The sequence below is a fragment of the Berghia stephanieae genome, chromosome 1 (assembly GCF_034508935.2).
Source record: "Berghia stephanieae isolate SIO BIC M18660-M18661 chromosome 1, UCSD_Bste_1.3, whole genome shotgun sequence".
In the NCBI taxonomy this organism is placed as follows: Eukaryota; Metazoa; Mollusca; class Gastropoda; order Nudibranchia; family Aeolidiidae; genus Berghia; species Berghia stephanieae.
Window position 1 is genome coordinate 77597826 of NC_088360.1, and position 26011 is coordinate 77623836.

The following is a 26011-nucleotide window of genomic DNA, read 5'->3' on the forward strand; positions in this document are numbered from 1 at the left end:
AATAATAATAATAATATAATAATAATAATAATTAATAATAATAATAATAATAATATAATAATAATAATAAAATAATAATAATAATAATAATATATAATAATAAATTAATAATAATAATATAATAATAATAATAATAATAATAATAATAATAATAATAATGCCAGATCTAGGGGGCAGCGTGGCTCAGTGGTACGGTCTTTGCTTCTTACCCGAAAGGTACCGAGTTCAATCACCCGCTGCTGCGTTGTGTGGCCTTGAGCAAGTCACCACGCCATAGCTCACTTTGCGGCGCTGCTCTGCGGCTCACGCCTGGGTTACTCCAGTCTTCCCCTGGAATAGACCCTAAAGACAAATTTCCCCTTGGGGATGAATAAAGGGAAATTTATTTATTTTATTCATTTAATAATAATAATAATAATAATAATAATAATAATAATAATAATAATAATAAATAATAATAATAATAATAATAATAATAATAATGATAATAATAATAATATAAACAACAACAAACTCGAAAAACAATAAAATAAATTTATTTAAAAACAATAGAAACCCTTATTTCATTCACAAAGACAAATGAGGATGTGGATGTTTTGGATTTCCCCTTTGTCAAGAAAATAGACGATGAATAAGACACTTAAGTGTTAAGTTCCAGCAGAGACAATCTATCTGGTTCCAATCATCAGTGAGTACATGACATTCAAATCGGCCTTCAGTCCTGCAATCATAAACATAATAATGATGATGATGATGATGATGATGATGATGATGATGATGGCGGTGATGATGATGGTGATGCCTGTAGGCTAATAGTGGTTCAATGAAAACAGTGGCGTTAAAGATAATGTTTATAACTTATTATAACAACGACAACATTGATAATATATAATTGTTTTCATTCTCGTAAAAATTCAAATACCCTAGTAACGCGCTCGCCACTAACCTAAATATTTACCTTTAAGGTCAATTGCACTCACCTGCTTTCAAATATCTTAAGACACACATTTCTCTTTGAGTGTAAGTAAGTCATTCCTGTACTGTCGTTGATAAATCCTCGTACTGGGATTTTATGTTGTTATTTTTAGCACTCGGAATTCCCGATTGGAAATATCGATCTAGCATTTCTCATCCCGTCATGCAGCTTGACATCATCATCAATGCTGCCCCTGCCCAAATCCATGGACCTTGTATGATGGCTAATGGTTTGTATTATGAATCGAAAAGGACCAGGAGGGGCTCGTCCCCCCGGGAAGAAAAGAGATGACTGTAAAAAGAAAACTTCGAGGAGAACATTGTCAATCCATAGCAGAAACTTTCGTTTCTTTGCCTCCCCTCTGCTGGTCGTATTCATCTTCGTTCGGTCCATTGCGTATCAGTTCTTCCTTGCGATTATTTTTATTGGGCACTGCAGTCGAAGGAGTCTCATATCAGCAGGTTTGATTAGAAACAATAACAATTCATGTTCGCAGGCAGTTGATCCAACATCGATTTCTGTCATGTCCACAAATCGGGGTAAAATTTCTCCAGGACCCGGAGAGCCAGTTCTATCTTTACAGAAAAAGCACCATAGAAAAGCATTCGAGTATATATCCAAGGCATTGAAGATAGATGAAGAAGATGGAGGTAAATTATTATTATTATTATTATTATTATTATTATTATTATTATTATTATTATTATTATTATTATTATTATTATTATTATTATTATTATTATTATTATCATCATCACTACTTTTAGGGGTTCTTCAGATGTATACTTGGGACTTGATCAAAAGAACATCATCATAATAGAACACTTGTTTGTACTAAATTAGACGTCTAGATAGAAGCCAATTTTCTCAAGATTCTTAATTTATCTCAGCGTCTGATTTATTTTTACTGTACTGTAAGTTGAATGATTTTTTTCCATAGAAGTAGAAGAAAAGTTTAGAAAATTGTACCGTGTTTTAATTTTAAATTTATTTTATAGACGTTTGTTTTCATATATATGAGACCCAGTCAAGATCTAACTCTATCATTCTATGCAGTTTTATTTAACTTCATAAAAAGTTTCTTCAAGTCTAATTGGACTTTTTATGAAGTAAATCAAAATATCACTGTGAAAATGATCTTCAGAACTGAACTAAGAAAATTAGTTCTTTGCTTTTTTCCCTGAGGACTGGAACTGTTGAGATCTCCTACTTAATACAGACTTGTTTCTGGGTTGAATTGACTCCAGTTGAAAACCTTTAGTTGAAATAGGACAGAAGAATAGAGATGGGTAGGATAAAATATTATCAGAAATCACCCTTCGGCACCTCAAAATTCTATCTTGATATGATTCAATACAAATGAGGTAATGCAAGTAGCCCTCCTGATTTCACCAATTCGTCATATAATGTCAAATTTGGCACAATGATGCACCAACTTGTACTGAATGCAGAAATTAGTTCCTACTTCAATTTTTGTATCTTTGACATTGCTTCCTCCCTTACTTAGCAGTTGAAAACACACTTATTTCACTGATTGAATCTCTTCTTTAAGAGGCGATACAAGGGTTCAGGCTTAGAAAAGTTACAAAGAATAAAGAACATGCCTTATACTTTTGCAATGTCTACAGATGGTGCAAACTCATATTTACCTGCGGCAAAGGCTGTGAAGTGCTTTTCTAAATGTTGTAGGATCAGTGTTATTTTGGATGTTTCTCATTTAGTTAGATGTGTCCGTACCATCAAGAGACAGAAAGCAGGTCTTGAAAAACTAGCAGATTTCATCTGATATTCTTGTATCACAGTCAGATATAAGCCGTGGAAGTGCATATTGCCAAACTGATTCACTTGAATAATCATAGATTAGTGCCCACTGGATACACACATTACCGATGAAACTCAATCAAAAGCTGGAAAGACTGAGTTACTAAATTAGTCTTACACAAAATCATAAAGGGCAATGAATCGTGGATTCATCATTATGAACAGGATTCTAAGCTGAAATCGATGGAATTGTAACATCCATCATCTCCAAAGTTGATGAACTTTACAGGTCTGTTCCATAAAAAAAACCCCCAAAAAACAGGAACTTTCATTTGGTTTTATTTTAACGACCACAAAATACAGCACCACCAAATGTGGACCAAAGTCACTTAATTATCTTAGCTTAAATCAGCGCTGCACTGCAAGATTTGTCTGCAATGACTACAGCCCCTATATTAGCGTAGGAAATGAAAACAAATGGAAAGAACAATGATTAACTCTTATGTTCAAAATTACAAACAAAATGACTGCCATCTCACCAGAACAACTAGACATACAACTAAATTCAAGCATTCAAAGAAATATCCACTCAAAAACACTAAAACACCAATCTGCAAATTCATAAATTTTTTAATATTCATATTCCCTGCGCCATCAAAGACTTGATGCTCTTCCAGAATCATATGTAAAAACAACAGATATAGACACTTTTAAGCAAAAATTATCAAACTATTTCAGCTTAAACACCAACAATGGCTGCCACATTCAACAGATCTCTCCGCCTCTAACGCAAATACTCAGAATTGTGTCGACTTCGAGTAACATTCAGATTCAGATTCAGCTATTCAACTTAGTCACTGTCACTGTCATTGTCCAAGCATTTCTTCCATTTTAAAGCGATAAAGGTTGCCTAACCAATCTCCTCTTCTGTTTCAAAACATTTTCTATGAGGGTATTGCTTCATATCTGGGAAAAGGAAAAAGTCAACTGGTGCTAGACCAGCAGAATTCTGAGGGTGATCCAATAGCTTTCAGTTGTATGTGCAAAAATACCGTGATCATGTTGCTTGTATGCACAGAGGCATTGTCATGGTGAAAAAGAATACCCTTTGCTTTTTCGTTTATGCAATATCCACTGAATGTGCTCAATGTGCTTTACAAGGAGTGTCTTTGGAATAAATAATGGGTTCAAGATTGGGATGGAAATGAGCCTTGTTACAATGAGACTGAAGTTAAATCACTCACCAAAGATTCCTCAGATTATCTCCTGTACTGTAAACCAAGTTCTGATTGAAGGTTTCAAATACGTTGGGACTTTCAATGACTTTAGTTTTATGTAATAAACTGGTGTCAGAGGTGCATTGCAAATTGGACTTGTTTTGCTCAAGGACAATTAACCTGATAAATTCAAGACACTCCATCCAGTTGGACTGAGGTTATGATATGGTTAAGCAATCTGTTTCAATAAATCACACTTGCAAGACATGTCCTTTTTATTGTAATTATTGAAATGTGTGTCGATGGACCTGATTTTGACTGGGAAATTATAAATGGTACATTTTATGTTTAATGTAATACATCATGTTATAAGATGAAGTCTGATCTGAGAAGCAATTTATGGACAGTGACCATTGTATTTTGTCAATCATGTCACCCAGCGTCAGATTTTTATTTATTTGAGGCAGTTTCATATATATATATATATATATATATATATATATATATATATATATATATATATATATATATATATATATATATATATATATATATATATATATATATATATATATATAATATATATATATATATTGAATCGTGTTTGATACAAATATGGTACGAAAAGTGCTCGACATGTAGTAATGGAGCGAATTATTAATTTAATATTTACCACAATGTTTGTATAAATAATAATCAGCAGTTAATTAATTTCAATGTACTCTTCCACAGCTCGAAAAGATATTGCAGTGGAATTGTACAAAAAAGGCATCCTTGAACTTGAAAAGGGTATTGGAGTGGATGTCAATGGGCAGGGTAAGTATTTGAAAGCATTAATGGTGTATGATTTACTTTAATATCTAGTGCCTTTTTGGTCTAATGGTGCAACCTTTGATTCACAAAATGACTTTTAAACTATATCTTGAAGTTCGAATTGGTGAAAGACACCTTGATGGTGTATCCTCAGAAAAGGCATTTTGCACTCATTTTACTTATCCTGTTGTAGCTTCCCTGAGTTATAAAGCAATGACTTGACTCTCACCTTTGTTAAATGTAAAGAACACTATCATCAGATTTTTTTTTCCTACAAAGGGCTGAAAGCTTGATGTTTACCATGTCAAATAAGCACTATATAAATGTTCTCTTTCTGTTTGCCTTAGCTATTTTTTAAATTGTGTTAAGATAACCAGTTGTTCATTTTGGAATCTGAAAATAAGGACAAGACACAAAGATTTTAAATACGCAAATTTCAACGTAAATAACAATCACAAGAAAAGATAATTAAATTTCTATTATCTAGTCACTGAAATTTGTCCCGATTCATATCATATTAGGCTAAATGATGTTTTATCAACATTCTAAAAATTGTAAAGGAAATCTTACATTTTTAATTATTATGAATGACATCTGAAAAGAAATAAAATTGTCATTGTCATAACTCAAAAGGTTTTATTCTTATCCACTCAATACTCACACATAACTGAGAGTTACTCTTCCAGTACAGTCGAGGACTGACATATTGGCATTATCTGGACCATGATGACACATCATGTCGATATATATATATGTCCTTTCAAAAGTTGAAAGGGAAACAAATGAAAAATGCAAGATAACAGCAAGGAAAATCAATCTGGATTATTTGGTGGTTTTATTTTCTTAAATCTTTGAAAACAACTACTAGAATGAAATGTAGCAATGTGAAATCCTATCTCTGTTGTCTATTCCATTTTGAGTCATTGTCATTCTCTTCTATCAGGTGAAACCTACCAAAGGGCACAGCGTTTGAAAGAAAAAATGGCCACAAATTTAACTATGGTGAAAGACCGTCTTGAAATTCTAGGTGAGCATCATTGGCTATTCATTTTTCATGATGAATATTTTAGCGGGGTCACAAATTTAATGTTCAGATTGTTATGTCCTTCTTATGCGTTCAATGAATGTTTATTTGTTTATTATAGCCTACTTAAAGGAAGTTAAGAAAACTTATTGAATGTGCAATAGTAAGGCCTACATAAATGAAGGGAAATAAACCTAATGAATATGGAAGAGTACATGATGATTAACATTAAAGGTCTAAAGAGTTTTCATTAAGGTTTGCAAGAAAAAAAAACATTAAGGAAAATTAAGACATTTCTTAACATTGAAGTAGGCTAATCAGAGAGACTGGATAGTTACACAGGCCCTACTCATGAACAATGAACAGGGCTGATTTTATTACCAACCATGTGCAGGTTTATTAAACAGTAAAGAAAAGAAACGAGTAATTTTCTAACATTGTTCAATACATATCTTTCATATTCAATTCAACCAATGAAATACATAATACAGTATAAGGGACAGATGTATCAATTTTGCATGTTTTGTTTTAAAACTCAGATAGTAATGAGACTGGCCATACCAACAAAAAAATGCATGTCTTATTTATTTTGTTGTACATTTAGTTCTAATACATGTTGTGTCACATATCTAAGATGACCTGTTTTTCTCACACCGATGAGTGTTGCCAATTTTTCAATATTTTTTTTTCATATCATATTTTGTTGATTGCTTTTGTTTCTGGCTTTATTGTTAACACTATATTTACATTAAAAATTATTATTTTTATTTGAACATATCATTTAACAGCCTTACTTAAATTGTTAAACGAACAGTTGGCACCAAAATTAAAAATTCCCATTCAAGAGTTCAGCTTGATATCAAACCTAGCTACATTTGTAACTTTAGACCGGGACACCTCTTTTTTAAATGATGAGTTATCACAAAGTTAAAGGAATAATATATTTATGAACATTGTCCACAACATCAGTTCTGCAGTCTCCCAAGCCATGAGCATGCAATGTAATTGGGAAAGCCTATTTTAGCCATGTCAGTGAAAGAGGATGCTAACCTACCATCAACAGCTAAATATTTTACTTGTCCTTTGACGGACTATATAAAAATGGGACACAGTTTGATCACAACGTGACCATGGAGAAATAACAAGTGCTCGTGGAAAGGGCTTCATCTTCTCATTAAAAGGCTCTGAAAATATATAATCTTAATAAAGTGAACTTCCGTGATTGGAGTTCGGTTGACTTCGTGTCGATAAAACTATCTACAAGAGAATTGTGTGAATCTGCCAAGGATTCTGCTTATTTACTAATTAATTTGTTCATTAAATGTGTTTACTATGTAAATTTAAAAATGGATTGACAAGGTATTGTGTGAAATTTGTAAATTTATGACCATTTTATCGGGGCCTCTTCAACAACCTATCTCGATAATTAAAATTAAAAGGAAGTAACATCTATTTTTGTCTCTTGTCAACGGAAGTAGTTTTCGACTATTGATGACGCAATTATAAATTAGGAATGAACATCGCATCATTCAATATTCGCGGTATCTTCTTCTTCTTCTTCTTCTTCTTCTTCTTCTTCTTCTTCTTCTTCTTCTTCTTCTTCTTCTTCTTCTTCTTCTTCTTCTTCTTCTTATTTATTATTATTATTATTATTATTATTATTATTATTATTATTATTATTATTATTATTATTATTTATTATTATATTATATTGTCATTGTTATTACTATCAGTATTATATTTTAAAAACTATCTGGTCTAATCTCTGCTGTTTGACCTAATATCTATTCCTCACGAACTACAGTTTATTAGTTATGCTGCTGAGGTATAATAACCAGTATAATATATGGCTTACAGGAACAGTCAAAATTCTCTGCAGATGTTGTATTCTATCACTGTTTTTTAGCATGAAATATGTAAAAATCAAATCAAATCAGAATCTGCCTATAAGCTTGTTCTGCTTTAATCCCGGTTATCCTGTTTTTAAATGGAGTCCACTTTGATGAAAATTACAACAAAGTGACAAAAATTACCCCATATGTGCTGTTAGGGTTAATGCAATGCATCAAAATGCCTTCCAAGTAATTGAACAGGACTCTGTTGTCATCATGAGGTCAACGGGCCTTTTTCACATGTCTCTCCTTCCCTGAAAATGTTTCTTTTGACGCTGTCAGTGCATTATCAACAGGTCTCTCTATGTAAAACACACTCATTCTATGAGTTATTATCCTAGAATAATATTACATTTTTGAAGACCTTAAAAGACCTTCCGAATTTGTATGCACTCAGAGCATCAAATAGGACATGTGTTGTATTTATTTTCTTGTTGATTGTTTATCTAGTAAATATTGATTTATCTTTTAAAGAAAATTATAATCGTAGTCAAAAGGGTATGGAAAAGAGACTTTTCTGTGAAAATAACAATATATAACCACTGAAGATATTTTAATTTAGCTGTACTGTAATTGAATTGATTTTTTAAGAATTACTGTCTTTAATGTAGTTGTAGTGTGCAATGAATTTGATTATTTTCAATGGCTCTTTACTGTTTATTATCAATTACCATATTCTTATTCTTAATGTCATTTGTTTCTCACTTTCATGTTTATTCCCCCTCGCAACATTTTTCTAATGTAGTATTTTTTTCTTTAACATTTTGTTTTCCACCCATTTTATGTTTCCTTTTTTGTTGTAGAGGCTCTTCTAGAAAGCTTGAATGTCGATAATAAAAATACAGATACAGAACCTACATGTTCTGGCTTAAGTCAGATTGGCCTACGCATTTCATCTACATCAAAAGCATCAGGTTTAGATGTTTTCAAACATCCACATTTACCCTTTGATAAAAAGCCACAGAATGGTGTTTCATCAAAAACGGCTAGTAGGCCCTCGCCAATAAAGACAACCAAAGAAAGTAGCGATAAAAGTGCAGGTATGAAGATTATAATTTTGTGTATTTTGTTTGTGTGTATATTATGTATGTATGTATTTATATAGATTATATGTGTCTGTAAATGTGCACTCATGCACTTGTGTGTCTTGGTGTATGTTTATCGTTGTTTTAACATTTTTTTTTTTTTTTATTATTATTTACATACAAATTTGTTGGGGTTTTTTTTTTTTTTTTATCCTATTACATTTTTATATAATCATTTTTGTGACCTTGGTATATTCATCTTTTTACGTCAATGGTTTTCGTGACCTGAATAGGGGATTTTTTGAAAAAAATATTTTTTGTATGTAATTGACTGTTGTCACTCAAACTGAATGTAAATACTCCAGTAAAAATAGATTTATAAAATCTACTCCTTTTTCTATAATTGTTTATTTTTCTAACACTAAATTTCTAAATAATAGATTCTTACATAAAACCAATCAGTGTAAAGATGTTCTAACTTTTATTTTCATGGTCAATAATTATTTGTTTATTCTGATTGCATCCCTCGAAGCTTTTGGGTTGTTTTTTTTTTTTTTTTTTACATTGTTACTTTATTGATATCCGCCTCCCCCCTTCCCTCCCCATTACTCACAATGGGCTACTGCTTCCTTTCCCAAGCAATAGTTTTATCTGGGATAATCAAATGTGTAATGGTTGGATTTATAAACTAAGACTTTGCTCACTCAAATAGAAATCTAGGAGGTAGTACTCTCATCAAATGGTTAGATTCATTTCTATTTAATGTTTCCATTGATTTATTCTAACATGAAATAACACACAGTCTTGCATACCGGATGACTTTTATGAAAAGAAATGATCCAATGAAGAATGTATATGTTGGGTGTAAGATAAAAGAAAAGGCCCCAAAAAGTGGAATGCTCACATTCTATCATAAAATCAAAGTATGCACACAATACTTTCTAGCAATAAAAATTCACATTTTAATTTTTAGCAGAAGATCTCGAGAAAACAGTGTATTTGATGTAGTCTAAGTGTATTTGTAATTGTGTTTGTCTTATAGGGTGGGTAGTTGATCCACTGCCAGTCTGTGCTTGTTGGGAGACCAGGACCTTACACACTATCTTGAGAAGAGAAAAGGCATTTGAAAATTGTTGCATTCTACATATTTATTTTTGTTTCCTTGTCTCGAAATTATTTTTTTTATATTCACTTCTAGTATCAACAAAGCCAATGAAGATGAAAAACCTTCCCATGGGCATCGGCAAAGGCAATAGTGGAACTCTACCACGAACTTCCAGCTCAAGAGAGAGGAAAACATCAGCTTCATCATCCCCAGGAACATCACCAGTGCCTCGTCGACGACCTGGACATTCCAGACAAGCCTCTCAGCCAAATGTAGGATTGTTTTTAAAGATACAATCAAATACTTTTGTATTATTGCTCACAGGGCCCATAAAGAAATACTTTATTTTTCCTCTTTTGTAGATTTTAAAAATATCTCTTGTTTGTGGGAGCTTTTGTGCAATTTATAAAAAATAATTTCTAGGTCTTAATGAGTTCTTTATAAAGAGTATTATTCTATTTTATACCCAAAATGAATATTATATCTTGAGATCTGAAAAATGCACGTGCTTGCTTTTTCATAGAATTTAGGAAGCATGATTTTGAATTATGTTTTTTTCCTCACTATTATTATCATATTCCTTGCAAATTCATTTGGAATGCAAATTTTATATAATTTTATTCTATTGCATCCCCAGATCCGTAATCCAAACACAAATAACCAAAGAGATATTCAAAATGTCAAATTAAAAAATGTTGACAAAAAGCTGGCTGACGTTATTCTAAGTGAGATTGTCGACCAAGGCCCACCTGTCTTATTTTCAGATATAGGTTTGTAAATATTAATAATTTTGCATTCTTGTGATCTGACAAACAATACCCCTATGTACTGTAGTATTTGTTGTTTGTATTGCAATTCTCCCTGATATCATACCACAGTTCACGTGTCTTATTAAGCCCCTGAACAAGATTTTTTTTTACACATATATTCCTTGTCCTATTTTAAGCCAATTTAAACTTCATTGGTATTTAACACCACATATTTTACGTGGACCTTAAAATACTGCATACGGTGTCATTATGTGTTAAATGTACATTGTTTGAAGGAGAAATTGGTATTCTTAAAGGCTTAGGCCTCTATATACAGTGGGCTAAGGATAAGTCAAAAATGCATTAATTAAGTTTTATGCAAGTTGATGTTTTTTCTTGATCCCATCTTCATCTGTCTATATAATATTGGTAAAAATAAAAGCCAGGATACCTAACTCAATGTTATCTTGCTGAACTTGAAAAGGAAACGTTTCAGAACCATACACAATGACTCTTTTTAAAGCTATCAACACCAGCCCTTTTCATAGCTATCTTTACTCCATTTTGAGTGATTTTCCCGGGTTGCATTGCATTAGACGACCATGAGAGTGAAGATTTGACAAGGGCAGTGACCTTTGAATGGTTCCTTACTGTAGTTCAAGTCATCTCTCTCTCTCTCTCTCTCTCTCTCTCTCTCTCTCTCTCTCTCTCTCTCTCTCTCTCTCTCTCTCTCTCTCTCTCTTACACACACACACACACACACAAACCCCCCCCCCCCACACACACAGACTGATATCATTATCATTATGCTTGATTTGCCTGATAGTGTTGTGACTAATGGAATAGAGCTGCCCACAACAATAATGTCATACACATACCATTCCCAATTGCATAGAATGCACATGTGAAAAACAAAACACTTCTATTAACTGCACGCACTTTGAAGAGACTGATGAAACACAAAGCTATTTATTATTGGACCTTGGAAGATGGAAATTGGCCATAACTCACAAGATCATTTTACAAATAGGATCCACTTGCATTGCTGAAACCTGAGTGACTGGATCTACTTTCTGATCAGATGCTATCCAAAAGTAGGAAACAATTTCTCTGAAAATGATTTGGTTGCCCTGGTCTCCTAATGGCTTCTGTTACGATGCAGATTTCATCATAGCAATACTCACACATACATGCAGGCAGGCACACACATACACACACACACACACACACACACACACACAGAGAGAGAGAGAGAGAGGGGGGGGGGATGGGACGACGGGATAATGGAGGCATTTTTTGAGCTTGGACTTTGATGTGACAGATAGCTCGATATTTTCTCCTATCAACATTAAGTTATCCATTGTCCAATGTACATGCAAAATTTTATTTGCTAATTCATCAATACTTACACTTAAAAGAGTTGTATGAAATTCCAATCAATGTTGAAAGTATTTCGTATTGGTCTTTGTAATGTTAGATTTAAGATATTCAGAAGGCAGAGTCACCAACCCAATTTTTGTTTAGAGTATTTATTGAAAATGAGATTATTTTGTTGCAAGCAGAATGAAAAAGAATGGACATTTTTGGAGCCAATCTTTTTGAATACTAAGAAAAAACTCAACAAATTGGCTTTTGTATTGTGTAATGATGTGATTACAAAATGAAAAGTCCCAATTATTTTATTATTATTTGATTTTTTAAAACCATGTTGATCTAAGTATTTTTTACTTCTATTGCGTAATTATTTTTGTTTTCTGATTTACTTAATTTAATCAATACTTAGCTGGACAAGAGACCTCTAAACAAGCCTTACAAGAAATAGTAATTCTACCAGCTCTTAGACCAGAGGTGAGAATTGCAGTATTTAAATACACCCAGTAAAAGATCAGTAACCATTTACATAATTCTGAGACTAAGGTTCTTTGACTGGCCAAATGCATTGCTATCTTTCCCTTATCTCAAAAGGCCCGTATAATAACTATAGAAGCTACATATATAGAAACTATTTGTTTAAATAGTTCCTTTACTACTGTTAAACATAATAATGCGCAGCTGTGTAAAAAAAAATTGCTTTATACTCCAAGAAGGAGAAGAAATTTAATTTTCTAATAAGCAATAATTCATTGACTTAAAATTTACATATTTGATAACTGGCACATTAAAAAGAGAACTTTAAAAATCTCACTAGCAAAATATATGACATGATAAAAATTTGTGTTTTCAAAATTGTCACCGTTTTATGTATTGTTCTTGGATTCCACATTAAATAGACTAAGATTGAGGCAGCAATTGAAATCTAGAGAAATTGCTATGATCTCACATTAATTATTTATGCTTTAACATACAGCTGGATTGGAATTATGGAAGACTGAATGATGGCCATCTCAGAGTCAAAAGAATCACTATCATCTGTACTTTCTTAAGAAACCAAAAACCTTTCACAACATGGATGGAAAATGTACGAGGCTTGTAGTGCATACACTTGTAACTTGTATTGATGACTGTAATTCCCTACTTTTTGGTCTTCCAAAGTCAACTTTTGTGAAAATTCAAGAACTCCAAAACAAAGCTGCAAGAACTTTTTACTATCCCATTTTCTTCCTATTTACTGGCGCTGATATAACCTAAATGTGTTGCTAGCACCGTAAAACCCTTAAAAACAATCAAACAAACACTTAATGGATTCTGTGTGCTGTATATATTAATTATTACATTACACCACTTTACATTATCTCATTTTTTCACCCCCAGCTGTTCACTGGATTGAGAAGTCCTGCCAGAGGTCTTTTGCTCTTTGGTCCTCCTGGCAATGGCAAGACTATGCTGGTGAGATAATTTAATATTTTTGTCATACTGTTTCTTCTCTAATCTATTTAAAATCTGAATTTAATCTATCTAGGGCTTTTCTTCATTATTTTTATGTAAAATGTTTTTTTCCCACATATCGCTGGTCAGCGGATCAAACCTCTGAAGTCCCGATTTTTATCGATCAGCAGATCAAAACTTGATTGCCGATCATGAAAATCGGGTCTTCAGAGGTTTGATCCACTGACCATTCTTCTTCTTCTTCTTCTTCTTCTTCTTCTTCTTCTTCTTCTTCTTCTTCTTCTTCTTCTTCTTCTTCTTCTTCTTCTTCTTCTTCTTCTTCTTTCTTTCTTCTTCTTCTTCTTTTCTTCTTTTCTTCTTCTTCTTCTTTTCTTTCTTCTTTTCTTCTTCTTCTTCTTCTTCTTCTTCTTCTTCTTCTTCTTCTTCTTCTTCGTCGTCTTCGTCTTCTTCTTCTTCTTCTTCTTCTTCTTCTTCTTCTACTTCTACTTCTACTTCTTCTTCTTCTTCTTCTTCTTCTTCGTCGTCTTCGTCTTCGTCTTCGTTTTCGTCTTCGTCGTCGTCGTCGTTGTCTTCTTCTTCTTCTTCTTCTTCTTCTTCTTCTTCTTCTTCTTCTTCTTCTTCTTCTTCTTCTTCTTCTTCTTCTTCTTCTTCTTCTTCTTCTTCTTCTTCTTCTTTCTTCTTCTTCTTCTTCTTCTTCTTCTTCTTCTTCTTCTTCTTCTTCTTCTTCTTCTTCTTCTTCTTCTTCTTCTTCTTCTTCTTCTTCTTCTTATTATTATTATTATTATTATTATTATTTTGTTACTTGTTCACTTTTTATGTGTATAACTATATAATTGGAATAATAATATTTTTAGGAGTGCCAGGCAAAAATGGACAAAAAGAATATAAATGATTGTGATCTTGCGTATTAATTGAAGCACAAGTGCCAAATCTATTTGAATAGTCTTAGGCCTTATAAATTCTTACAATCAAGACCCTTACTACAACATATTGGATGAAACTATCAGACAACAAATATCTTCTCCAGTAGTTGCATCACGTAGTTCACAAAATATCCTTTCTCAAATAGACAGAGTTCAGTTTTGTGAAATGCCTTATGGAGCATGGGATGGATTTGATCAGAAAGAATATGATATAGAAAAGTTATCTTTGTAGATTGGAGCAATGAGTCTGCTTTTACAAGAAATGGTTTGCCCAGACATTGTTACATTCTGGGAAGAAGTTCAGAAAACACCAGGATATAAAGAGATTGCAGAATTTGCATTGACGTAACTCATGTGAGCAATGCACACATATTTTCTATTCTGAACATAACAAAGAGCAAGCCTAGAAATAAACAAAATGTTAATCAAATCTCTTTTTCAGAAAAAGTTGTAAAAAAATTTAAATAGCACACACACACACACACAAATCTTTTCACTTTTATATGAGAAAAGCAGCGAATCGTCAGGTTTATTAGAACATGAAAATGACACAATGTTTATGGATTCAAAGTTTTCTGACGATACAGGCCTTCTAAAATTCTTCTTAATTATACCACTACATATTATTACTTTGGAAGATCTCTGGAGGCTAATCCTCTAATCCCTATTTTTTTTCTTTTGCTTTTTGCATGAGAACATTTTAGATAATGTCCAAAATAACATTATAACATAAATTAATTGGATCATTTTTCACTTTTATATGATAACAATTAAAAAGGACATAATTCTATTCAAGACAGCAGCATTGCTATAATAGGTAATAATAATAATACATTACATATTCTTCATGTGGCGAAAAATTGGCATCAACTGGTATTTTTTATCAAAATAATGTGGCAAACTCTGTTCTGTATGCAAATATTTGTGTAAGTATACAATCAATCTGATATCTTACAAATAATCTTCTGTCATTGACTAATTAAACATAATCCTCAACATGAAATCTTGAAGGCTACTTTTGTGAAATTATTTATATTAAAGACATTGTATTCTTTCCTCAGGCAAAAGCAGTGGCCAGCGAGTCCAAATCCATATTCTTTAACATAAGTGCTTCTAGTCTTACATCCAAATGGGTGAGTTGAGTTCACTTTTTGACTGTCGTCTTTATTTTAAAATTTTTTTTTGATATTGCGTCTATGTTGTGCAGTTGATTAAAAGGTTAAGGAGGGTTAGTGATTGTTATGTATTTTTCTATTTTACCCTCTGTAGTTAGGCACTTGCAAAAATTTTTCAAAATGGAGATAATGGCTATGATTTTAGCATGGAAAAATAAAGGAAAGAGAGTCATTATAGGTCAATCTCATCTGATTAAAAGATTATGGCCAACCAGGCAGTTGGTATGTAAACTGTGTCTTACTATTCAATTCAAAACTGAGACCAAAAGTAGGTGTATGATGCAAAAAGATGGATGGGGACCATCACATGGAGCACAATCATTAACGAGTGGGAGTGTGATGTAAAGCGTTACACAGCACTTGGAGCAGTGTTGTAAATTGGTTTATAATTGAGTGTTTAGTGTTTTTAAACTGGCCAGTATAATAGTTGGGGTATTACTCATGATTTGTAGTTAGAAATGTTAGGAAAGCAAGTATTTTAAATAGTTACAAGTTTCTTTATTTTATTCAGTTGTTTTAGTTGTATCAGTTTAAAATCAAATGGTCCAATCAGTTTGTGTTGTATCGGTTTCAAAATTAAATTTCTCAAATATTGAGCCACTCTAATTGTAGTGTCTCCTAGTTTACAGTCTGCTTTTTTGCCAGACAATGGTGTGAAATTGTCTCTGTCAAAAGTATCCCTTCTGAGCAAAAGGATCATAACAAAATTTTGACTGAAATAGAAACAAATCCTATCCTTGTGTTGTGAAAGTATTCTACCAATCAATCCATTGTGACCCTAAAGCCAAATTTCTTTCTTTAAAGTTTCCCGACATTATAATACTTGCTCTTGGTTATTTGTAATGTAGGCAGTTTTGTTTATTCCTACATTTTTTTTCTGACAGAATGATTATTTTTTTGATACCATATTGATATTAACCCTCTAACGTCAGGACTAGAAATCTTTTACATCATAATTTTCCCCATTATATACATTACTATAACTGCCCACACACAAATGGACTAAGATCGATCCCAGGTCGAGATTATTTTCTGACTCCCTGTCCACCCAGCAGTGATTGGGTAGCTGGGTCTATTAGATTTGGTGGAAAGTACTTTGCAATATACTAGTGTCCTATCCAAAGGATAGCAAACTATTGCCATTTTCCATTTCACGCCATGGAAACTGGGATAAACTTTGGCTCTGTGGACCTCATGGCTCTGAAGGACTACAATAACTTCCCACCTAACAGATTTTTTAAAGAGTGCAATCATGGTGATGCCATTCAAGCTTATATATATGTGTGTTAAGAAGTCTATATATTTCATTCCATATCACAGGATTTACTTTTATTATGATAATACAGATGGACAATTTTCAAGATTTCTTTGTCACAGCTAGAGGGCATCCCTGATTTAAATTCATAATTGAGTAAACTTTTTTTTTTTGAAATGGAACCTAATTTCTTTCTTTAGGAAATGAAGCAAAAACTTCTTTTCTTGCAGCACCTTGACAGTTAAAACAGAAAATCTTATGAGTTCACAAATTAAGTTTTGGAACATGTGATTAGGACCAGCTCTTATTGACTATAGCAATGATGTTAGGCCAACTTATTGGGTACCATCTCACAGCTCGAGAAATCAAATAAGCCTTTAAAAGCGATCACAAACTTAAATAAATAGGGAGTGCACAAAACATTTTTAAGCAAGAAAGTGTGAAATGGTGTATATGATCAAACTTGTCACCGTTTGACCTCTTCCACTCTCTCTTACTCATACCTCCTCATAATTTCTCTTTCCCTCTCTTTATTTTTCTCTCTCTCTCTCTATTGTTTGCTCTTCTTCTTTGTATGATTATTTCCATTAATTGAAAAGTATAGTTGACAGCTTTGTCTCATACCCTCGCCCAACCTTTCTCTCTTTCCCTCTTTCTGTTTTCTCTTTTATCTTTCCCTCTTTTTCTTTGCATGATGATTTTGTTTCATTGAATTTTATTTTTGAACCAATACTTTCCTCTGACCCATAGTCAGAGAAGGAGTAGAGTAGCATTGATGGAAATCATCGGTAGTGCCTGTCAAATAGAAATAGAATAACACTTTTTTTTTAATTGACTTATTTTTTACAAGGACTTAAGCCAGTGGTATTGTGATTAATCCGAGACTTTGTACTATTAAGTGCAGAAGGGAAAATAATCCGATTTTTTTAGTGGTTTTAGTATTTAAGCAAAGCTTAGTAGATTAAACTATCACAGCTCTTCAGGCTCTTAAACTATACTTTGTTCTCTATATTACAGGTTGGAGAAGGGGAAAAGCTAGTGAGAACATTATTTACCGCAGCCCGAGAATTACAACCAGCAATCATTTTTATTGGTAAGCTCTGAATCTGCTTTCAATGTTTTAAAATTAAAATTAGATATTACATTGAAATGAGTTGAAATCGGCTATGACGTTTACAATTACCTCTGATACTCTTTTTGATAAGCTGGTCTGAAATTAATTTTAGCAAAGAATTTATATATGTTTATACATATAGGGTGCTAGAAGACAAAAAATCAAGATGTCGAAAGTTTCCAAATTTGCATCTTGTTTTAGCTGAGCGTTACGAGTGTAAGAAATTGCTGCGTCTGGTTTTAAAACACATGACCGATCGGGAGAAAGATTGGAATAAGTTTTTTGCTTCTAACAATGCTACATAATTTTCAGTACAAACAGAAATCATATTCATTTTCTTTCCAAAGATGAATAGCTTGCAATGTACCCTGACTTGAAACCCATAGACTACAGCAGTTGATTGTTGATGTTATATAAGGGCGGTAAAGTGCTTTGCACACAAACAGAGTTAAAAGAGTCTATTCAAATGCATGGGATCGACTCACTATTCGAGACATTAGAAAATCAATTGGATCATGGAAAAAAATGCGACTGATCAGTCATAGAGCAAAACGAGAGATCGAAAGATCACATCAAAATTTGAGAATTACGTCCAAAATCTTTGATATGGCATTTTAGCGAAGTGCTTATTAAAACAAACGTGGAATTAAAATTTTTTGATATATTTTTTTGAAAATATTGTAATCATAAATTTTAATAATTGGGTTTGATTATGGTAAAATTTCAGAATTGTTATCAGGCAGTTAATGGCTTCTAAAATTTTCCGGGTTTCTTTTTCTCGCACCTGATATTTGGGTCACAAATCAGAATAATTTAATTTTGTGGTTGTCTTTATGAAAACATGAGTATGTAGAGGAATTGCAAAGAACAGGACTTTATTCTGGCATCGTAAAAGTTGAATTGTTGATCTATCAAGTCCTGAAAACAGAAAAAAAATATTCAAAAGCAGTTAGAAATCTCTTTAAAAGTTCGACTTTTTATTGGGACACTTGATAAACATCAGGTGCGAGAAAATAAAAGGCCCGAAAGTAGAGTTCCTGTACGCATTTGCACTGTGTTGAACACACAATCAAAACAAGAAAGCAGAATTCCTAAAACTGACAACTAACAGCCATGGTTTATTCTGAGGAAGATAAAAGTGTTATTAAAGTATTAATCGAGGAAAAGGGTTGGACTGGTAAAAAGATTGTTCTAGAATTTCCGAATAAGAACTGGTCAGTCAGGACGGTTAACATAATAATTACAAAAGTACAAAAGAAGGGTCAATCCATAGAAAAAAAGGTGGTGGCCACCCCCGTTCAGCGAGGGTAGAGGAAAATATTGACTTTGTGGAAGATGCTATTCTGTCTCAAGAAGACCATTCTGGATCCCATCTCTCTACTCATGAAGTTACTGGTGTCCTAGGCATAAGTGATGTAGATTATAAAAAAAGATCTTAATCTCCGCCCTTTCAAGCAAATCAAAACCAGCAGAAAGTTTGAAAACTTCAAGAGAAAACGCAAAACACGAGCAAGAGCTTTACTAGACAAATTCACCCACAACGACGTTAAGCATATAATTTTTACAGACGAAAAAGACTTCACTATTGAACTTTCAAGACACAGTCATAATGATGTGTTAGAAAAACTGACATTTCACTGGATAGGCTTTACAGCGAGAGTAATCGGTTCTAAAAAAAATTATGGTTTCGGGAGGGGTTAGTTGGAACGTCAAAACCCATCTTCTCCATTTCATCGATACCAAAACAACAAAAGTGAATGCACAAAATTATATGGTACTGCTTAAGGAAAAACTGTTACCAGATTGCTTAACACTGTATCCTGATAATTCATTTATTTTCCGACAAGATGGGGCTACATCCCACACAAGTAGATCGACACAAACATTCTTAGTGGAAAAGAACATTAAATCCATAACAAAAGATGAATGGCCTCCCTTGAGCCCTGATTTAATTCCTATGGATTACAGCATTTGGGCCATAATGTCAAACATTGTGTACAAGGGCAGACAAAAAGTATTCGATGAAGAGCAATTGAAAGCAGCAATCCAGGATGATTGGGACAGAATAACTATAGACAATATTCGTCGTTCAATTGCTTCGTGGAAAAAACGCCTACGTACTGTAGTGTCACAAAACGGCGGTTCGACCGATCACGTATGAGCTTTTTGAAATCCTGATGCAACTTTGATATTATGGTTTTAGGGTATGTTTTTATAAAATCTTGTAAAATAATAACCACTTGTTCAATGTTTTAGAAATTTCACATGGCTATTATTAAATAATAAATAATTATTGTGTCAAAGGACATGTGTCTACTATTATTACTTTTAAAATGACAGATTTCCAAAGTGGGGTCTTTTATTTTCTCGCACCCTATAGTTGATTTCAAAAGAAACTAGACAGTTTGTATTTGCTATTATCTCACACGGAGAAAATATATTGGTATGTGCGGCTATGTGGTCTAGTGGTATGACACTCGCTTTCGGATCGGAAGGTCCTGGGTTTCGAGCCTCGCGCTCGGCGCATAGTTGAGTCCTTGGAAAAGACTCTTTACTCACATTCTCTCACCGTACTCAGGTGTGAAATGAGTACCTGGCCGTTAACAGCGTTGTCTTTGTCCGAAAAATTGTAATATCGCCTAACAGGCGGCACGTCCCGTCCTACATGTTAAATGTTGCTGTTGACCAGGGACCCATTGTAAAGCGCTTTGAGCAATTTTAGTGGATATTGCGCTATATAAAAAAAGCTCCAAAAAAAAGCTCAATCAAAATGTGGTACACATTTTCAGCAAGAGACAAACTTTTTTTCTCTTGATGTATAGTATGTCTTTATTAACACAAGTGAGGGACTGATGTGATCGCCAAACAGGTCTGTACTAAATTTACATGTTGCAAATGCGCATCAAAAATATTTTAAAACATTCAACCAATCATCATCCTGATATTTGGAATTAGAATAATCAAGTTCTGATATTCCAGCATGATTACGCCCCAGCACATAGAGCTCGACAAACGTCTGCTTTCCTAAACTTCAAATGTAAAATGATTAACCCGTGGTCAGCAGTGTCACATGATATGAATCCTAATGACCATAATATGTGGGATTTTATGAAAAGAAAGCTAATAAAAACAAGAAAGCTGTGCAAACTCTAATCTACTGTTTGACAGACTAAATACGATTTGGAATGATATACAAAAAGAATCATTCCATCAGCTGACATATCAGATGAGGCCAAGTGTTGTGGAATTCATTAATTCTAACAGCGGACATACAAAATATTGAAGTACATTAGTGTGCTGATTTCAATTTTGTGCTCGATTTTCTAAAAGTAATTTTTTGAATGACTGGATCCATGGATTAAGGTATCTGCGACTTTTAACAGTTATAAAACAATTCAATAAATTATAGACCAAAAGAAAGATAATTTTGTCAAGTTTTCAAATATGTATATGTCATTGGGTTTGTTCCAGTCAATATTGAGCTATTTGCGGAATCAAACTGTCTAGTTTCTTTTGTAAAGTTGAAAATTGTCACAGGGAGTTAAGGGAAAAAATGGAAAGGAATAGGGCAAAAAAAGATGTACAAATTGTGGTGAACATTTTTCATTTGGGTGGTAGGTATATAGTAGATATTTGTTTCGATCTCTGCAAGATGATGTTTGTCCATTACATTTGTTTAATTTAGCAATGTGTACTTTTGTGATTTTTCTTCCGAACTGAGATTGCATTCTTGCTCACTTAGACAAATGAGGTGATTGATTATCGATATTGCTACATAATGCAATTTTATGATGCTTTTGAAAAGGCTTGATTTTATCTAAGAATTATGTATTGTTCTATATGATATTGACTTTTTTCCAATATTAAGTTATAAAATGATATTGACTTTTTATCCACTGCACAGATGAAATAGATTCCCTTTTGTGTGAAAGAAGGGAGGGAGAGAATGATGCAAGCCGGAGACTGAAGACAGAATTTCTAGTCCAGTTTGATGGGGTAGGGTATTTAGATATGTATAACGAAAATTTGTTGTGATGATCAAAACATGATCTTAAAGTTTTGAACTTTAGATTACAATAAATAATTTGAAATAAGCTATTTCATTATTTATTTGTGTAACTTGAGCTGTGTTTCAAATATGTTTTGATTAATTTACTTTGCCTTTTTTCTCATTTAGCGCAATTGATTTCAGACACAAAGGTTGTGGCCTCCTGAAGAAAGGGAATTTCAAGCCCTTATTAAAAACCTTTCTTGACTTGAACAAACATACAGTATAAAAACAAGAAAGCCATTATATATATAATTTAATTTGTGGTATGACACATGCACTATACATTTAAAAATTGCAACTTTATACCTCAAGTAGTTATTCCATTATCATGCTTTGAAGGATTCTGCTAAAGTCAAATTCCCAAATGTTAAGAAAATGCACGAAAAGTATGTGACTTTGTTTGAAATAAAGCGATGTCTTTCTTAACAACTGTTGTCCTCAGGTTTCCAGTGGCGCTGATGATCGTATTCTTGTGATGGGTGCGACCAATCGACCTCAAGAACTAGATGATGCAGTGTTAAGGTAAAGATTGAGTGTTTGAATGGGCACTCTTGACTTTCCCATATTAACTGTGGATGTCATTCTTGCTGTCTTATCTATCCTTTATCTTTGCTTCCAGGCATTAAGTCTGTTTTAAAAAATGGTTCCTCGTTCTGTAAGTGAACATACCAAGTGCAACCTAAGAAGATACTTACATTCCTCACACGAGTGAATCAATTGCACCAAAGTTATTGAACCATATTTTGATTGATAAGAACAAAAAAGAATATTTCTTATCAACTATTATTAAAACAATCAAAACACAATCTGGTTCCAAAATTAAACTTGTTAATTAAGAGATAAATCAGTGACATTAGAATTTTTTTGGGAATAAATTTGATTTGGTTTTGTTGACTTCATTTTCTGAGATGTGGATGAATGAGAGTTAGAAAGTTATTGCGAGCGATTTGTAAGCATTGTAAGTGAAAATTGGGATCAAAGTGGGATTTATAGAGTGTGAACAATTGCATTATTTTCTGCCAGCTTGATGACTGCCAAGACTAAGAAGATGAAAAAGAACTAAAATGTAAAAGAGTGTAAATAACATGTGTCATAATTTTCATAAAGTATTCTGGAAAAATTTGGATAGAATTGCCAATGGTGATGCAGCATTTTTTTTTCTCCAGGGTCCAAAGCTAAAAAAACAGTTTGCAGTACTTTTAGACTAAAACGAATCTTGCCCTTTGAAAGTGATGCAAACAGTCTATTGAAAGTTAATCGCAAGGATTTGAATGCCAAAATTCTTGACTAATCTCATCAAATTCTCTCCCCATAGGAATTATTCCTAACCAATATCATTGTCTTATTTCAGACGATTTTCCAAGCGGATTTATGTAACAATGCCAGATTGTAACACAAGAAGGTCCATGCTAGCACATCTTCTCACCAAACAGGGAAATCCTCTTGGGCAAAGGGATCTCGACAATTTAGCAAAGTGAGTTGTGCTTTCTTATGTAAGATATTGTGCTTCATATGTGCATTTAAAAAATGTCAGTCAAGTAGATAACTGACCTGATAATTAAAGTTTTTACTAAAGTGAAAGTGAGATTCTGTAATTCCTTCCTAAATGGGCACAAATGAATTTCTCAACTTAGAATCTTCTTTCTCATGTAAAAAGGCAAAGGACACTTGTTATGAAGTACCTAAATGTAATAAGGTATAAAATCACTTAAAGTATTGCATTAATGTGAGATGTAAAATAAAAATAAAGAAAAACGTTAAGATACTATTCCTTAAAAATCTCTGGTGCAAATCTAGAGCTTGTTGCAAGTGTTTGGTAAAGAGTAGGGGATATTGTGAAACGCATGAGCAGGTTCAGACACCCATACGCACACACATACACACATACACATACACATAGCAAATAAAGAATATGCCAGTGTTAAGAATGCGAGATAATAAAACATGCATCACTTTGTAAAAGTAAACAACACCAAGGAGTTAATTTTTGTTTGTTTTGTTGTTTATGTTGCTCATTCAAGTCTTCTTTCAGGTGGAGATTCTTGTTTAGTTGGATTGAGAGTTTTAATATACCTTAACCTAGCCACACATTGGTAGTGTTTTTGAAATAGTCTGCTGCTGACCATCAAATTAAAAAAAACCCAAAGTAAACTGAAATAATAGCCCATATAGTACAGTTCATGCCAAACCAATATTTAGTAGAATCAGATGATGTACAAAAATAAAAGTGAACATGATAAAGAAATAAAATTAAATGTCTATTTGTCTAGTTTGTCGATCTGTGAATATTGGATATTGTTATATATTATATATATATTATAATATTATTATTATTCACATAATTATTGAGTCAGGCATCTGATAAAACATCCTCTCTCTCTCTCTCTCTCTCTCTCTCTCCATTTTTTTCCTAGGCAAACAGAAGGTTATTCTGGAAGTGACTTGAACAGTTTGGCCAAAGATGCAGCCTTGGGTCCAATACGGGAGTTTAGTGTTTCAGAGCTGAAATCTATGGATGCTAATAAGGTAAATTGAAATGATATACATTGGCATTAAATGATATAAGCTTCAACTATTTATTACAGAACTAATAACCATCTCTCCATTTCTACTATAGTGTTGTATTAATTATGAAATGACACCCTGAAAACCTTTCATCTTGAAAAAGAATTAATCTGAGCACAATAAATTTTTTTAAATGAACTCAAAATATCTCTTATTAGCAGCAAAAGTTTTGGATCTCAGAAAGCTTTAAAGCTGATGCCAAAATGCAGAATAGAATTAGTATTATTTGATAGGGCTACGAGATAATGATGATGATGATATGAATAATATGATTGTTATTATTATTATTAATAATAATAATATTACACTCATGTCTCCATAATCCAAACACCTCCTTTCCTAGCATCAAGCTTTAGAGCAATAAGGAAGCTTTTAAAGATTCCAACTGTCTCTAATAATAAAAATACGATAATTTTTCTTTCGTTTACATCGAAAGTAATATTCAGTCTTGGCTGCCAGTTGAAGAAGAATATATTTCAGAGACAGTCTGGAATCACCAAACGCATGTTGAAAGAAAAGACCATTTACTTTCTTTTATTTCTTTGTTTTTGCAAGTAATTGATACATGAAAACATCAGGTTATTTTTTATGGACTCGTATAAATTATTTTTCTTACTTAAATAGCAAAGACGATGGATTGATCATAAATTTTGATTAGGTCTGAGAGAAGTATGAAAATTAGTATTCTTGTATGGTTATTTAAAAGTTTTTAGAAAAGTGAAACTGTAACAGTTTAAGCATTGGCCTACCAATGACTTATTCACTATTCTGTAGGTCCATATCCTGTAGTTTCACTTAGTAATAGATAATAGTGGTTTATACTTTTATTTAATTCTTTATTCATCACATAGGTTCGTCCAATTCAGTTATCTGACTTTAAGGAATCTCTGAAGAGGATTAGGAGGAGTGTTCCTTTGGAGACCATCAGTCGGTATGAGGAATGGAATTGTCAGTATGGTGACGTCACTGTCTGACAGTGTGTTGCTTGACATTACTGTGTAATGTTTATCATTTGTTTTGGTTCAAATATTAGTCAATTATTTATGAAAGTAATAACTTTAATCTAGAGTTTTCCAACCACATTTATTTACATTGTTTTGCTGCATCCATTTTTAGAAGACAATTCCAATTCATTAAAAAACATTGTGTCTTCTTAAGTTGCTTCGTGCATTTTGTAAGAAGTGATATTCTATGATTATTATATGGGGAAGAAACTTTGCTCTTGTGAGGTGTACACATTTTAGCAGGTAGTGTGGTGAAGGTTATATTAGAGTAAGCAAATTCTGATTTGTTCTTTGTACGACAATGATTATGCTTCCTAAATAACAAAACTTTGATTGTGATAATGAAGGGAAAATCGAGATGAGGTGAGACAAAAAGATGTATGTCTTCAATATGAATTGTTTTTCATTTTATTGTTTCAATGAGCCACGTGATCACTTGATCATACAGCTTCATTCAAATCAATACCTTGAAATTGCATTTAGCAATACTTTTTTTTTTTCCAGATTAAGGAAATGGTAGTATACAGTTGGCAAAA

General features: G+C 32.8%; 1 protein-coding gene across 2 annotated transcripts; it reads left to right on the forward strand.

Moving 5' to 3' along the window:
• Positions 1-1115: 1115 nt before the first annotated feature.
• Positions 1116-26011, forward strand: LOC144957859 (spastin-like). Of its 2 annotated transcripts, XM_078889343.1 has the most exons (15): positions 1116-1626; positions 4687-4770; positions 5711-5794; positions 8487-8723; positions 9907-10085; positions 10451-10583; positions 12346-12410; positions 13314-13388; positions 15373-15444; positions 17759-17834; positions 21760-21851; positions 22349-22428; positions 23258-23380; positions 24321-24432; positions 25323-26011. In XM_078889343.1, exons 1-15 carry the CDS (start codon positions 1203-1205, stop codon positions 25443-25445), a joined length of 1959 nt encoding a protein of 652 aa, XP_078745469.1. In that variant the 5' UTR covers positions 1116-1202; the 3' UTR covers positions 25446-26011. The 2 variants fall into 2 exon arrangements, with proteins under 2 accessions (XP_078745469.1, XP_078745479.1); XM_078889353.1 differs by lacking the exon at positions 8487-8723 and having other exon boundaries at positions 1124-1626.